The 16,298-nt window shown below is 34.8% G+C and overlaps 1 protein-coding gene across 3 annotated transcripts in view; it reads right to left on the bottom strand.

Moving 5' to 3' along the window:
- Positions 1–2,361: 2,361 nt before the first annotated feature.
- POT1 (protection of telomeres 1) overlaps positions 2,362–16,298 on the bottom strand; it is a 55,759-nt gene continuing 41,822 nt past the window's right edge. For all 3 annotated transcript variants that reach the window (XM_085569298.1, XM_021553439.3, XM_085569299.1), the window contains 8 exons: positions 15,104–15,148; positions 14,521–14,677; positions 13,022–13,227; positions 11,602–11,737; positions 8,976–9,070; positions 7,407–7,498; positions 5,228–5,333; positions 2,362–4,206 (listed from right to left, as the gene is read on the bottom strand). In XM_085569298.1, coding sequence (XP_085425424.1) covers positions 4,094–4,206; positions 5,228–5,333; positions 7,407–7,498; positions 8,976–9,070; positions 11,602–11,737; positions 13,022–13,227; positions 14,521–14,677; positions 15,104–15,148 — 950 coding nt within the window. In that variant the 3' untranslated portion in view covers positions 2,362–4,093. The remainder of the gene's footprint in view (positions 4,207–5,227; positions 5,334–7,406; positions 7,499–8,975; positions 9,071–11,601; positions 11,738–13,021; positions 13,228–14,520; positions 14,678–15,103; positions 15,149–16,298) is intronic.

Raw genomic sequence — 16,298 nt, 5'->3', positions numbered from 1 at the left:
AGTGAAGAATAAAAAAATAAAATCTGTAATTAAATTTGTTTCAGCAGCAAATTTTGGTTTCTGTTTTGCTGCTCTTTTAACCAAAAAATTCAAGCAGCATTTATAAACTGCCATTATCCAGAGAATTCCTTTCAGTGAAGCAACATCTCCATAATTCAAAACTGATAGCTGGCCTTTGAAATTACACCTGAATATGGACTCAATTCTAAAGGTGTAGCTTGTACAAAACCATACTTTTTTTGTCAGCATCAGTTTAGCAGTGTCAGACCACAGGCTATGCACACACAGTAGGTACAGAATGAAGTTATGCTTAAAGTTTTGTGTAGTAGACCAGTTGGTATAAAAAAACCAAAATCTTTTCTTTACTGGCACATATTTCACCATTCAGCACATATCCTTGTGAAGAATTCAAAATAAAACAAGTATCTACTAAATGCAAATTTTTTCCTAGGCTTTCAGTCTGCTCTGCTTACATAGACAAATGGTCCCAAACCAGCAGTTTTATGGAGATACCTCTGTAGGCATCTATTGGAGTTGCAGCAGAAAATAAGGAAAAACACACTGCAGCACATTGTTCTGGGGTGAAGTCCACCCATAGCTTTATCACAAATATTAATTCATTAATTTTAGTACAATGGAGCTCTACATTTTTTAGGCACTTTGGAGCTGGTATTCCATCATCAGATGAATATTTTCCCAAGCCATAGTTCTCATTGTGAATTAAATGTACAGGAAATGTTGTGAACAGGAGCTGCAGCAAACTGTCCCATAAAGACTCTCTATCACTTATTGTTTTTATTAATATCCTTTGGAATTGTTCTTTCCTTCTGTCTCCATTTTATGCTGTTTTTTTTTTTTTGTTTCCAATTCTTAATATTCACTGTATACTTTAAATAACACTTTAAGTAAATTCTTATTTGTATTTTCTTTTCTCTACTGAATTTTTTTTTGCTGTAGTCCCATTGCACCTGAAGAACTTGAACATATATTTACTTAATGTTTTTCACAACTCCATTTAAATATTTGGTCTTTCCCTATAGTAGTATCCCAGCTCCTGCCAGTTTTACTTCTTAATGCAATGGCTTGGCCAAAAAGTGACCTAATGTGCACAAATTCTCGTGATCTAAAACACTGGTATTGAAAAGCCAAGCACTCATGCCTGTTAAGACAATAAACTCTCTTCCTTCTGTTGCAAACCTCAGCTTGTATCCTCTGAGCTCCACTGCCCTTCTTACAGTCCCATTTCCTGCTGCTCAGTAGGCAAAGGATTAGCATTAAGCTAAGCATTTCAGAGCCTTGTCTGTAAATCTCTGGATCCCATAACTGCAAAAGCTGATGAGAAAGTTCAATCACTACTGAACAGCAGGTCACCTACCAGGAATGCCTCCTTCTTTCTGCAGTATGTTATTTATTTACATTGTCTTTCTAGCTGGAGCTCCGGGGTATGACATGTCCAACAGCTTAAACTCAACTCTATTTGGAGAGACTTCCAAAGTCCTTAAGTTTTGAAATTCCCTTAAAACACAGACTTCAAGGAACCAAATTACACAGGCACCCCTAAAAACACTATTCTTCGCCCTTGATGATGTTGCTGTGTGTGATGTACTTCACATTCCATGCATATTTTCCCTTTTCAGTAGGAAGGTGATGTTTTGACTGTATGCTGGTGATGTTTTTTCCTGTATGCTGGGAAGATGTGAAAGCAGCAAGACATGCTTGGAGTTTTCACTGGATTTTAGTGGACCAGTATTAACCTAATCTCCTATTGGTTCAGATTTTGAGTGTATTAAAATACATATTTCAGCAATTTAAAAACTATTAGAGTAGACATTTGAACTTTTATTCGTGTTTTAGAAACTGAAATCACACACCTGGTCAAGAAACTCATGAAAGGAAGTAAGACTTTTATTTGTAATTAAGAAAATTGTAAATAATGGCTAAAAGTCACTGCTGCCTGAGATGCTCATCTTTCAGACACCAGAGCCTGCAGGTGCTGCATGTTCAAGGACAGCAATCTCAGGATTTCACCCTGCAGTCAGACACTCACAGCTCTCAGCACTGACCAGCACTGGTAACTAAGGTCCAAGTCCCACCTCACTGACTTCCACTGCTCCATACAAAGGCTACCAGTGAGAGCCATTTTTAAATGTTTCTACCATAATTCCTTTCTATATAGGGATCCTTCATATGAACAAATATATAGTTATTAATTTATTTCTATGCATTATATTTAGAAACAGAAATATGTACATTTTAATCCAACAAACCGTTCATTTGGAGCATTATGTTGGCTGAATGCTACTGATGACAGTTTTCAGAGTTATGAAATTGAAATAAAAGTCAAGTACAAGAAAAACCTCATTATTTGAAGAAATCTTTATTAAACATTTTAATACAATATTCAATAATAAAAAAATAATGTCATGCATATGTAGAGTTTTTTGGCAGTGATCTGAGACAAGGCATGTGGTGAAACTGATTTATTTTACACTGAATTTCAAAACATCTTTTTATTTATTGCTGTATGAAGACATGTTTAGAAAAAATATACAATATCAATATAATTCACAGTTGTTAACGAAAATCTAACAACAGAAATTCATGTTTTCACACTATAAAAAATAAAAGCAAAGAAGATTCCCTTCAATTTAACTTCTAACTTGTGAAAACATTTTGGTATGGCCAGTGTCTAAAGTTTTATAATATTAATTTGTTGTAATTATTTTCTGTTGATGCATTTATGCAAAAATTCAAGAAAACATTCTTAAGTCAGTAGACTCTGATAAACTGCTGGTTCGATTCCAAAATATTTTTATTTTTAAAAAAAATTTAAAGGAAATATTCACTCACCACTTTTAATATTGGTTGTCCCTATTCACAGATCAATAAAGAACAATATCCTGGCTTATGACATATAAACCCAGTGTAATTTTTACAGTACAAAAAAATTACTAGAGGATATTTGATGAAATTTTAAAACAAATTGCACAATCTATTAAATTGCCCTCAAAAATGAAAAAAAACCATAAAATGTCATCTACTATCAAAATAATAATCTACTTACAAATATTTCATCTTGCTTCTGAAATTTTTTTAAAACAGCTGCTATAAATACTAAGTCATTTTGCTCTGATGGAAAGCATTTGATTTGACAGGGATTTCTACATTAATTATCCTTAAAGAAACATGTCCTGAACTTGTCCTAGAGCCTTCTGAATGCAAAGTAAAACCACCACATAGTTTTCTAGTATAGCAGAATTTTCAGTCCATGATAGCACTAGAAAAGTTCTGTGTCTCCAAATTTTGGCACACAATCTGACTATGTAAGATGGCAAAGGCAGATCAAGCCTTTGAAAATACAGATCCAGCTAACAAACATGCTAACAACTTTGGTACCCAACAAGGCCATCCCAGAATCATTGCCATCTACCAAATATCAATATTCATTTTACAGTTTTACTTTACTTTCATGATTGACTTTAATTTTAGTGATAATCACTACACGGTCATGTTCACAACCCCACCAGAATCTACAATAACTGGTACATGTAGCAGCTACCAACAGTAGGAGTTTGTTTAAATGTACATATCAGTACAAAATCAAAGATGTTTCTAAAAACCAGACTCCCTGTCAAACTGAGAACAGTAATATTGGCTTGCACTAAGTAGTCTGAGTTTACTACAGAGCTCTGTATCTCTGACTCTGTTGATGTAATTTAATACAAAAAATGAATGCACAGCATCATCCTGACTAATTTTTCTGAGCAAAATTCACAAATTTAGAGTACCCTCCTTACTGCCTTTTTGAAGGATAGATGGAAAGTAGATTGCTTCCATCAACATCAGCCAAGCAGCTTCCAGTGAAAAGCATAGCACCTCCACTTGCCCTTGGATCACAAAGTCATATGCAAGGAAAACAGCAAACATATAATAGTATAATTCCCATACCCATTCATACATAAACAAAAAATTCATATAAACAAGTTGAATTCCTAAGAACGGAACAAAGGTAATTTTTTTTTAATACAGTCTCTGATCCCAGCCCCCCACAGAAACTGATTCTTACTGATTACTTCCAATTAGCAACACGTGACTATACAACATCTTCAGCAATTGTGGTGTCAAAAATCTGGTAATAAACTTGATTTTCCATTGCGCCTCTGACATTATAGGACTTGATGAAGCATTCCAGCCATGGCAATTCACCTACCAACAAAATCCAAATTACTGTTCAATATTCATTCAAATTTTTATAGGAAGAAAGCATAACTTGAGCAAGATCTTAACTATGATATCTAAATGTACACAATAGTTAATACAAAGAAAAATTGTTAACTTTGAAATTCCAACTGGTATCTTTTAAGTTTCCCACATGATCTGAATTGGTGTTTGGTGACAGTCTTCCAAGACTTGTGCTCCCTGCACCAGTACTCCACAAAACACTTGGACCCAGCACTCATGCCACAGAATAAAATACATATACATAAAGACTTTCCAATAATAAAATTTCATCTCCACATGTCTCAATGAGACAATTTCACAGGTCTCAAAGGGAAAATCTTTTACAATCTTTATTACAGGACAACTTTTTTTAAGTATGGCAAAGACTCTGGGGTGATTGCAGGGGTCACTGACAGCCATGTACTTGGAGTGTGCTCAGGAGGCTGGAGCTGCATCACACATCCATCTACCCTGGACATGTGTAGTTGGGCAGAAATACTTTCTGCCACAACACATACACTGCACAAAAATCTCTGTAAATGGATTTAGATTAAGCATTGCTCAATTTCCATGGATATTTCCTATTGCAAGCGATGCTCTAAGTCAGCATCAAAAGCAGGATATCACCCAAAGCATGTGCTTTGGGAAAACGGAATTTCCTTTTCATTTCTCCTACCATGCTGTGACATTCAGTCCAAAGGTGTTCTGGTTAACATCCATATGAATACAGATGGCATATTAGTGGCTGCACAGGCATGACTGTATTCATACACACTGCATGCTACATGAGAATTTAACAAACCATTAATTTTCTTTCTCAAAGGCAGAATTACTATGAAAGACATGCTTCAGTACAAATTAACATGAACCCTGCTTTCAGGCTCCAGCATTTTTCTGTATTGAGTTTTGCCTGTGCCTAAGTTGAATTCTAAGATTTTTCATATGCAATAACAGATTGAAAGACTGCTTCCCTTCCCACCCTCTTTTAAAATAACAGCAAACTGACCTAATTTTCTTCCTGGAGGACAGAGTGTATTCATGGTCATCTGCATCTTTTCTTGAAGAAAATTATTAGTTAAGATTTCAGAGGCAGGAATTTGAAAAAACTTCTCCTAAAAGAGAACAGAAGAGTATGAGGTGTTGAAAGAGGTCTAAGAAATCATTAGCCAGAACCTTGATTGCATGTTCTTTTAGGAAATGAAAATCAGGTAACACAACAAAAGAATAGTATTATTTCAAGAAACTGCCTGGATGCAGAAAAAACCCCATCTGTCTGAAAAAAATAATGCTCTGTTTTTCAGCACCCCTGAGTATTTAGGGAGTACAGCCAGCCAGAAAGCACATATGTCAGTCTCTATACATAACTGGCAGATATTCCTCATGAACCTCCATAACCAGACAATATCAGACAATGTTGGGCCAGAGAGGATGGGCAGTCCCCCTCATATCTTGAGAGGAAAAAAATCACTTGAAAACAAGGGGCAGTCCAACCTAGCCTTATATTTGTGGGATTCTTTTAGTGTGAGTTTCATTTGCTAGCAGTTTTAGAAACTACGGAAAAAAGGCTTATACTGTGGGGTACACTTGTGAATGAAGATAGAATATAATAAATAGAACATTGTATTATTAAACTACATATATTAAACACGACTGAAAAAACTCCCAGTTTACTCTCTCCAAGTTTTTTTACCTGATTTTGGATCTCTAAAGGCTCATTATCCTATGATTTCTCATAGTGAACTATGAGTTTTGGTAGTAATTTCTCATCATTGTTAAAAGATACAAATACAGTATACTCTGCCTCTGTATAATTTTTGTATAACTGTTTAATGGTAATGATCAGAAGTTAGTGGATAATCCAGCAGCAAAAATGACAAGAGACAACTTTCTCTTCTCTCTCTTCAGTCTTTTCTGACTATAGAACTTTTTCGTTCTTTTTCTTCACTGACTTTTCCTGTAAGGAGGGGAGGAAAGTAAAGAAAGCACTGTGTTCTTATGGAAGTGCAACTGGAAGCTAATGTAAAGCTGCACTTCAAAGCAGCCCAGTTTCTTCTCAGGTGGTGCTGAAGGACTGGAGTTTAGGCTTGGAAACTCTTGGCTTGTCTTTGAAGTACCACCAGCAGGAATGCGAGCAGCCGGCACTTCAGAAGAAACTGCGGGTATTTTCCTGCAGCTAAACTGTAGTACTGAGCAGTATCTGTTAAGAAAGTGAGCCACCCTGAAATAAAAATTTTTGGAATTCTGCATCAAGAGATGGTTTAAATCTTTTCCCACAACTTCATTTTGCAGTTTTATTTTTCTTGATATAAAAACAAAAAAGGACAGTAGAAGGAAAAGATGACTGGCTGAAATGGGGATTGTAGTCTTTGATCTCCTTTTCTGTTGAAACACCATGTATTTTAAGAACGAACACATTTTTTTCCTGATACTATTTTGACTACCAGCATTAAAGGAAGAGTCCCACTCAAAGTAATTTAATATAATGATGGAAAATATGCAGATATTTACACATTAAATAACACTACTGTGCAGAAAAACGTCCCACTAAATTCTTTTCCCTTTCCATTTTGTCACACCCATATTGCTGTGACAGGAATACCATCCAGTCTTCAGTGTCTTAGGTAGCAGGAATGGTTTTAAGTTGCTTCAGAGAATACTGAAGATAGGTAAATTCTAAGGTTAGTAAAGTAGTTGAGTAAATTGCTTCTGAAATACAAGATAAATATCTGTACAGATATAGCTGCCTAAGGAAAGAGGGCCTCCTTACCTCATGATCACGTGAAACAAAAAAATCAAGCATTACTGAATGGAGAAATTCCATTGAGAGTTAAAAAAGAGGTGTGAGATTTTAAACTGATGCAGAAGTTAGCTGCATAAATCCTGAAACATTCCTATCATTCACACAGCATTCAGGCTGCATAATTTAACATTGCCAGTAAAAAAGAAATTCAGCCACAGGAGTATATAAAAGTTTATGGAAATACAAAATAATCTATCTTCAAGCATCAGTTTTGTCTTTATGCTTTAACATTCTATACTCTGTACAGTATTAACTTATAATATTGTAATTAATCCCACAAAACACTGCAGGTAACATAGAATGAGTATTTGTGCACATACATTTGCCATTTTAAAAACAAAATCCAAACTCTCATCATCTATAGAGTCTACCTAGATTTACTTACATAATCAAAAAGGTATGCATTTAGTGATGCTGTTTCATCAACCAGTGTAAACTTCATAATAAAAACATACTGGAGCAGTTCAATACCTAAAACTAAAGAAAAAAAAAAAAATAAAAGGATATTTCTCTGAGAGAATACGCAAGGCAAACTATAACAACTTGACCTGACAATATCCCTTTTTTAATAGTAACTGACTTTGAATACTGTCATTAGACATATAAATTAAAAGACCAAAAGAGAATCTCTGCTGTCTGACAACAGAATGTCACTTATCTCTTGAGACAATACTGGGATTTTCCTAGAAAAACTTTAATAGATGAGCCTATAAAAACACAAAGATCTTTAAGTACTTATTCCCATGCTAGTTAACAAAAAAGCTAATATTTGCTTAGATCTTAGATCTGACCTTAGTAGGATCCTCCTACTCCTGTGTTCTTTTCTCTATGGAAGATCAGAGGAGAGATGCTCTTAATTCAGTGGTAATAAGAATTCCAACTGAAAACTATCTTCTGAGGAGAACAGTTATTTGATATGATGTAAAAAAATCTACCAGGCTTGTTCAGAAAAAAAACTTTTCTGGCAGTTCTGAAAGTATTCTTGCTCTGCATTACTCTTTTCTGGGTACACCTACTTAAACTGGCAGTCATTTTATGTTCAACTGATTTGATAGGCTTGCAGGTTTATAATTTAATCTCAAAATACAGCTGGATAGAAGAAAAATATACATTAAAAAGTGTAACTGTCAGGAAGCATTAATTAATATTGTTCTCATTTTGAGAATTAAATCTCAATCATTATTTAACTTTACAATTATTTAACAGGATACAATTATTAAAGTTTATTTAATAAAATCACTGCATTGCTCAGTTTTTTTCTTTTAGAAAGTGTTTACCACAATTATATACTTCTAGATACTCCAACTTCATATGTTAGAACATGAATTGATAACACATGCAAATATTCTTTTTCCTTAATGCCTTGTAAAGTTTTAAACTCCCTTTCTATCATTTTAACATATTGACTGCATATAATAACACAAGGAACACATGAAGCAAATGTGTTCAAGCACAAGAATGCACATAATTTTTGTGGAATAATTCCTTTCATTTGAGTATTATTTTTTGCAGACTCTCTGGAACATGAAGTTTACAAAAGATAGAAGTCTAACTTGTATGAGTCATTAAATAAGACTGTCTTTAGTTCAGGTCAGAAAAACGTTATCTACAAAAGGAAAAGCAAGATTAACTTCAAGAACTGCAAGTACGTACAGGTAAAAGGTAACATCTCCAATCTAAAATTATTGACATCTGCACTGTCGTGTTACTATTCATACCAATGGTAGAAGAAACTAGTCAACATCTTTTAATTCATACCACAATTGTTCCAAAAATAACTATGTTATTTCAACTGGTAAAAGGTGAGCAAATGTTACAGCACCATATTCAACATGATCATAATTACATCCTTTCTGTACAAAACTGCAACGCAGAACTGCAAATCAAACCATTTCACATCAACAGTTCAGAATCAAAGGACAAAGTATTTCAGAAAAATATCGTGCCAGCTAACCTTGTGCTATTTCAGTTGGTTCCCATGATGGTTGCTGTTCTGCTGCAATGGAACTTAAATTCTTCATAGGCTTTGGAGTTGAACACTGCTTGCACCTAGCATTTAAAACAAGATATGAGACCTACCAAACACTGATGTATTTGTCCTAGAAATGTTCTGCACAGAAAAAACCAAAAGTCTGATTTTCTTACACAGTGGAAGTGCAGAAGTACTTCTATTGCTGCTTGACGTAACTATCTTACCAGATACACCAGCTTTAGAGCTAAACAAACCCCTTACTGCTGTTTTTTAACTATGCATGAGGAGAAATAAATCTATCTGCAGGACTACTTCAGTCATTAGACAGGAATAAAACTGTACACCAAGGCTGAGAGAGCTGGGGTTGTTCAGCCTGGAAAACAGAGGGCTCTGGGCAGACCCTACTGGGGCATAAAAGGAGCTTAGAAGAAAGACAGACAGAGAGAGACTTTTAACCAGGGCCTGTAGTGAAGAACAAGGAGCAACATTTTTAAACTGAAAGAGAGTAGATGTAGATTGTGCAGAAAGAAGAAGCACTCCACAAAGAAGGAGCTGAGGTACTGGAACAGGCCGTCCAGAAACACTGTGGATTCCTTATACCTGGAAGTGTCCAAGACGAGACTGGATGGAGCTGTGCAATGTGGTGTAGTGCAAAGTGTCTGTGCCCAAGGCAGGGGATTGGATTATATGACCATGAGAGGTCTTTCAACCCAAACCATTCTATGGTTCTAAGATCACTACATTGCTAAACATATCTTCATATGCCACTACTTCTCACTTTGTAAAAGTAGTAATGAATCTGAACTTGTAGCACACTCTAAACCCATTACACAGTTACAAGAGAAATTTGGCTTTGCCTATGTAAAGAATATTAACTAAGAGTTGTTAAAACAATCTATTTTATTCCTGGTGTATTAATTATGATAAATTTTACATGTGACACAGTAAGCTAATGCTACAAGTGGATATTGAAGAACTGTTTTCAAAGTTGCTCCCATTTACATAATGGAATGAAATTACAGAACAAAACTATTTGTTCCAAATTAAGCTTCCATATTAGTACATTTTAGTTAGAAGTTAAAATAAACATTTATTATCATTTAAAATTATATGTAAAAATGTCATAAAAATCCATAAAACTGCTTCTGCTTAAATGATACAGTCAACTCACTTTTTTCCTTTAAAAAACATACTCAAACTCCAATGAACAAACTTAACTGTGATTTTTGCTTTTTATATTCAGTGCGTCTATGTTTATTTTTATATATAAATGAATATACATGCAAATACACACACATATAATTCATTCTACCATACAGAATCTTCCAGACTTTGCTAAGTATATGCCACTGATAAAAATGTGCATGAAAAATAGCTCTGAAATTTAGCGAGCTATAGCTCACATATTTGTGAGGTTCCTTCCTAAATATCTTATAAACCATTTACTTTTATAGTCCAACCATTTGCAAAGAGAACAACATCTTAAGGTGACTTATGTATAGCTAGGGAAATATATGGATATGGATTATGAAAGTACAAGCAGAAATACTTTGTATTGGTGAAGATCCTGTCCCAGTAGGAGTACCCATATACTGCCTTTATTTAAAAAAAGCTGTAGACAGCAATATCTGTAAAGGTCAAAACTATATATGACAGAGAGAAACAATTATCTGTATCCATTTTATGGATGGCCACTTATGGGAAACTTTAGGGTTCACAGGAAACACGGAATATTTCTGCACAGAATTTTTTTTACTGCCTGCAGACCTAGCATAGCACCCCATTTGCACTGTGCTCTGCCTGAACAGCAGAGAGACAGGACTCAGTAGTTTGCATGGAGGAGATTGGTATTTCTGAGCTCAGCTGCTGCATGCTGCTAGGCAATGGGCAAACACACTGCTGTCAGCTCTCACTGAGCAGGAACATGGCACTGCATGGCAGATCACACATACCAGACCTAGGTGTGGGTACTGTATTCCACAGCTTTGGAACTGTGGAATTCTGAAACCTGTTGCAGTCATCTCTACAGTGAACGACATCCACAAAAAGATAAGGCACTCTGCAGTGCTGTGGCTCACAGTGAGATACAAATGGTAAAGAAGGGCTGTCCAAAATCTCTTACTGCTTCCAAACCTCAAGCTTGCCCAACACTAAGAGAGAGAATGAGTTGTAGATTTACAGGCTATTTAAATATTATCTGTTATGTTGTATATATATAAATATATATATATATATATATATGTACACACACATTTAAACCCCCTCAGCATACAGTTTTAAAAACAACGTATGTTTTGACTTTAGACTAACTGAGACCAGAAGATGGAAGATCTGGACAAGAAGAGGTATTTTAGGTACTTTGCACTCCATGTGTGTTACAGACAAGACTGAAACTGGAGTGTTGTGTTAAGATTTACAGATCAAGGGCCAAACTGCAGTCAGTCATTTGATCAGATGATATGGCATTTCATTCCTGATGTCAGTACTGTGGATCATGCTATGTATTTTACAGAGAATCTTTGGGTTAACTAAGTTATCACTGCAGTCTGAATGCTAATGCTAGCTATCACTGCAACTATTGAAATATCAACAAATACTTTTAACCTACCCATAATATTTTACATTCCCTTTAAGAAGAAAAGGAGCTGAAAGATCTAGTAATTCAAGATCATCTTCTGTGGATCTCACAGGAATAACACACTTGAATCTTTTTGTAAGCTTCCAGATTTCTTTTAGTGTTCCTCCTATTAAAAACCAAAAAAACATGGTTTCTTAAACAGTAGTCAGAAATAAATTGAACAACTTACTCAGCTGATTTCCGGGCCTTCAATAATAATTGATATCCACTACTGAAAACTCAATGAGTCCAATACCTTCTCAGTTTCAGTCAACAACAGACTCAATTAAGAAACAAAGACGGACATTTATCAAAGCAAATGCCTTAATATCTTCCTCATAGCTAACACTGTAACCAAGAAGTTGTACTTAGTTAACATCACTTTCATATAATTACTCCTATGATTTTACTAGCCATTTTCTTAGAAAAAAAAATCAAAGCAACCAAACTGACCTTTTACATGGACATATCCACACACAGACATACTTAATTCCTGACACTTTAATATCTGAAAATAGATTTACCAAGTTGTATTGCTCACACTGTTCTAGAAAATAGATAAGAAATAATTCTTTCTTTTTTTTTTTTCTTTTTTTTTTTTTTTTTTTTTTTTTCAGAAAGAAAAAGTTAGATTGAAGTCAGTTGGGAGCATGTCAGAAATAAAACAGCTATCAGAACTAATTTATTATAAAAGAAAGCAGAAAACAGAAGGGGTTTTGTCACTGACCCTCTCACAAAGGACCACCTGACTTACATTTGCTTATTCACATCACTGCTTGAGCACAATTGAAGGGTTTGTTTTGAACTCTGAATGGTGCTATATGCAATTTATTATTTTTATTATATAAAAATTATTGCTAAATTGCTTTGTTTAAAGGTCAGTGGCTATTTCTCTTTCCTCTTTTCTGATAAAAACCACACCAACCAAAACAAAACAAAAAAAACCTGAGAGAAGCTCTATTAATCTGAAACAACAGTGACATCCAGAGGCTGACAAATTTAATTCTACTCTTGTATTACCAGAAGCCTTTCAAAACTTTCTATATCAATACTAAAAACAGGCTTGTTGAGAAGACTTGGCAAGTTTTTAAAACAGAACTGAAAAACAAGTCAGCACAGATAACAAAAAAAAAAACCAAATTCAGATGTTAATTTTAGCAGAATCAACAATAAACAATATTGGCACAGTTTTAAAATAGACAGAAGCAGCTTACAAGACCTTCACAGACTGCAATCTCCTGTTTGCACAAAAATAACTTTTAGTTCCAGCTCAGTTTTTCTTTTCTTTGAAGATATCTTTATGATCAGTCACTACTTACACTGAATATAACTTCAACACATCTTTACTTTGTACACACACACACAGTGGACACAGCGCTGTAAGAACTGGTATATTTGTAATTTACCTCACCTTCTATCATAATCAAGGTGTCTTCAGGATGTTGAAGCATTTCATCATGCTTCACAAAATGGATGGCAATTTCCCTCTGTTTCTGCTCTTGGGTAGTCCATGTTACAGATTCATACCAGGATGTATTGTATAATTCTGGGTTTGGGGCAGTACTAGCAGAGCCGTGTAAAATGAAGTCAAAGTCATCTCTATCTGGAACTTCTTGCCTAAAACCATTTCCAAATTGAGTTAAGTATTTAATAACAGTTTCTCCTTAGGCAATCTACCAACAAGGATGACAGTATTCCAAATAAATATTAGAATATAGTCATGAGAGTCAAAGGACATACAGGAAAAATATCCTCATTGTTTTACCAGTTTAAACATTAAGAGTTGTATAGTATATTACAACCTTCCATGTTAATAAATATGCTAAGTAATACATTAACTTACCTAGGCGCAAAGGCAGCCTAGTGGCTACATTCCACACAAATGAAAATTCATGGAAAACCAAATCTATCAGCTTTATGTGCTTTCAGTTGGGCCTTAAAAGGGCCACAAACTGCATAACATATCATTAGAGTGAAAAGACTATATAAATGTATGTAATTTCAAGTTGTATGTTTTAGTCTGTTTGACTTTGCATAAACTGAGAGAGAAAAAAGAAAAAAAGGACAGGATCAAGATAACTTCACATAAGTAAGTGAGTCAGTACTGTCAAGGGAAAATCTGCAACTCTGCACTACACAGTTTCTATCCCGTCCTGCTGGAGTGCACCATTCGTGCATTTCCATTTGTCATACACAGAGAAGCAATAATGCAGGCCATTCAAATTACACAAATATTATAGAATCAATTAGGTTGTAAAAGGTCTCTGAGAGTATCCAAATCAGGGCAACAAAGATGGTGAAGGACCTTGAGGGGAAGATGTATAAGGAGCAGCTGAGGTCACTTGGTCTCCTCAGCCTGGAGAAGACTGAGGGGAAACCTCACTGCAGTTACAACACCCCCCTGAGGGGAGAGGAGAGGCAGGCACTGATTTCTTCTCTGTGTTGACCACTGACAGGACTCAAGGGAGCAGCCTGAAGTTGTATGATTTCCCTGATATTTTTGGATCTAGAAAAGATGCCTTGTCTGGAAGATGCACTTTCATCAAAGATATTTCATTAATTCATTTGGAAACTATGATACCTCTTTGCATATCCTATTTTAAAACTGTAATAAAGAAACACTTAAGATACTTCTATACAAGTATGGTATGGAAAAAACTGTACTGCTGCATTTGCAAATGAAGAAAAATTATTGTTTTGAAAGCACTCAAAGGGTTCTGTAAATGGAACTCATCAGATGATTTAAAAATCTCCTACTTACTATAAGTGAGTTCCAAATCTTTGCACATAATGGTATACATTTACATTCAGCTTATCTTGCACAAAAAAAGTTGAAAACACACTGAAAATCTAGATATCCCAAAACATACAGAGCATTTCCTAGTTATTTATACTGTGCAAAACACTTACAAAGACTTGCATTTGGAACAGTGAAGTTTAACAGACTGATGGAGCTTTTGGGGTTTGTAAGTTCTCAGCTTTGCTCTAATGCGATACTGTTGAGGAGCTGTGCTGTTGGTTACAGTTTTCAGTTCTGTAGTACTCAAATCCTGATGATCTGTTAATACTGCAAAACAATACACAAAGAAATGAAAAGCACCATGCATACTATTAATCACCATCATATTTGTAATACTGGAAATGGCAATTTCAGGGATGCCTTTCCAACTTTTCTTTCCTTCCCAGCTGCAGGTTTAGTTTTATCAATAGAACTTGTTATTACAGTCAGTAAGATAAATCACATCAGGCTGCGGGAGCATGGTGTACTTCAGGGTACAGAAACGCAACATGTATAAAACCTAAATGAAAGTAGAATACACAAATATGCTCTATTCTGTTTAACAACAAATAAACCCAGTACAACATACATGCATTTATAATCTTGGAATTTATACTCTTGGAATAGCTCTTCCTATAATAACCTTTAAGATAATGTTTCAAAACTATTGTTCTTCAGTAAAATTAAAATTCACTAAGGTCAAATGTTACCTACCTGTAACAGATAACTGCTGACATCTCTGTAAGTGCAATTCGAGATCTAAAATAAAGAATTTCCTAATTATTTTCCTTCCTTCTTTTCTTTTTTTATCATAAAGAAATGGACATATGGACATACATATGGAAACATACATGGTATGTAGATAGACAGGTAGATACACACAAAACCAAAACCTGAACAAATGAAAACGAAAATCCCAATAATGTATAAAAACAATACAACAACAACAAAAAACTACAACACAAAACTAAGAAAAAGCAGCAAAAGTAAGCAAGAGACATACATTGCATATCAAGAGTTCAAATATTAGAGGGGAAGTTAGCATATACATTAAATAGGAATGCTTATCAAAGTGAACACTTTTCAGAAGTATAATGTGAATGATCTGCTAACATTAATTGTATTCATGCCCTGCAATCTTTCTGGACAAGAGCATAAATACATTATTCTAAGACCAATACAGACTGCCTGGTCCCCCCTCTCAAGAACCTCTACTACACACAGAGAGTGCAGTCAAGAGGTGCAAAATTTTTTCTAAATTTTCTTTTATGGACTGGACATGAAGTATTTATTTATTCTTGACTTTTGCATCCTTTTAGAAATATCCTATATTTTTATGTTAATAATGTTTGAGTAACACAGGTTTTTAAAAGCTAGAAGCATACTATGTCCAACCAGCTTTAGAGTTTAATTCCCTTTTAGTTATTCTTATCCTGGGCTAAAAATACAATTCAGAAAATAATATGGGGTCTGTAGAACTGTCTATAAGATATCACTGTTCCATGGAAGTGCACCTTACACCTCTGCCACTGACACAACTTTCCATCCAATAGCTTAAGAAGGGCCCCTCAACACGCAGCTGTTTAGTAGCATTTTCAGAGCCTGTCCCTGCAGAATTGCCCTTTAGAGGAAGGCACTTACAAAACTCTGCTTTGTGATCTAATATAGTATGATTAAGAACACCATCTGTGTTTAAGAATTTATTCACTAACTCTTACAAAAGTATCTTTCCATGTAATATGAAATGTTTGTGCTGGAAGACAAGAAAGAGTAATGTACATTTCCAGTCTAATAAACTGAAAAAATTGTCTAGGGCTTTGAATGTGAAAGTAGTATTACATACATAGAGAAGCAGTAATTGTGACCTTATCTTGACCATATATATATCTTAGAAAAAAGAGCAAATTGG

This window comes from Lonchura striata, chromosome 1A, assembly GCF_050655825.1.
Source record: "Lonchura striata isolate lonStrDom1 chromosome 1A, ASM5065582v1, whole genome shotgun sequence".
NCBI classification, from domain to species: domain Eukaryota; kingdom Metazoa; phylum Chordata; class Aves; order Passeriformes; family Estrildidae; genus Lonchura; species Lonchura striata.
Note: the sequence above shows the minus strand (reverse complement) of the source record. Positions and strands in the feature narration are given on the sequence as shown.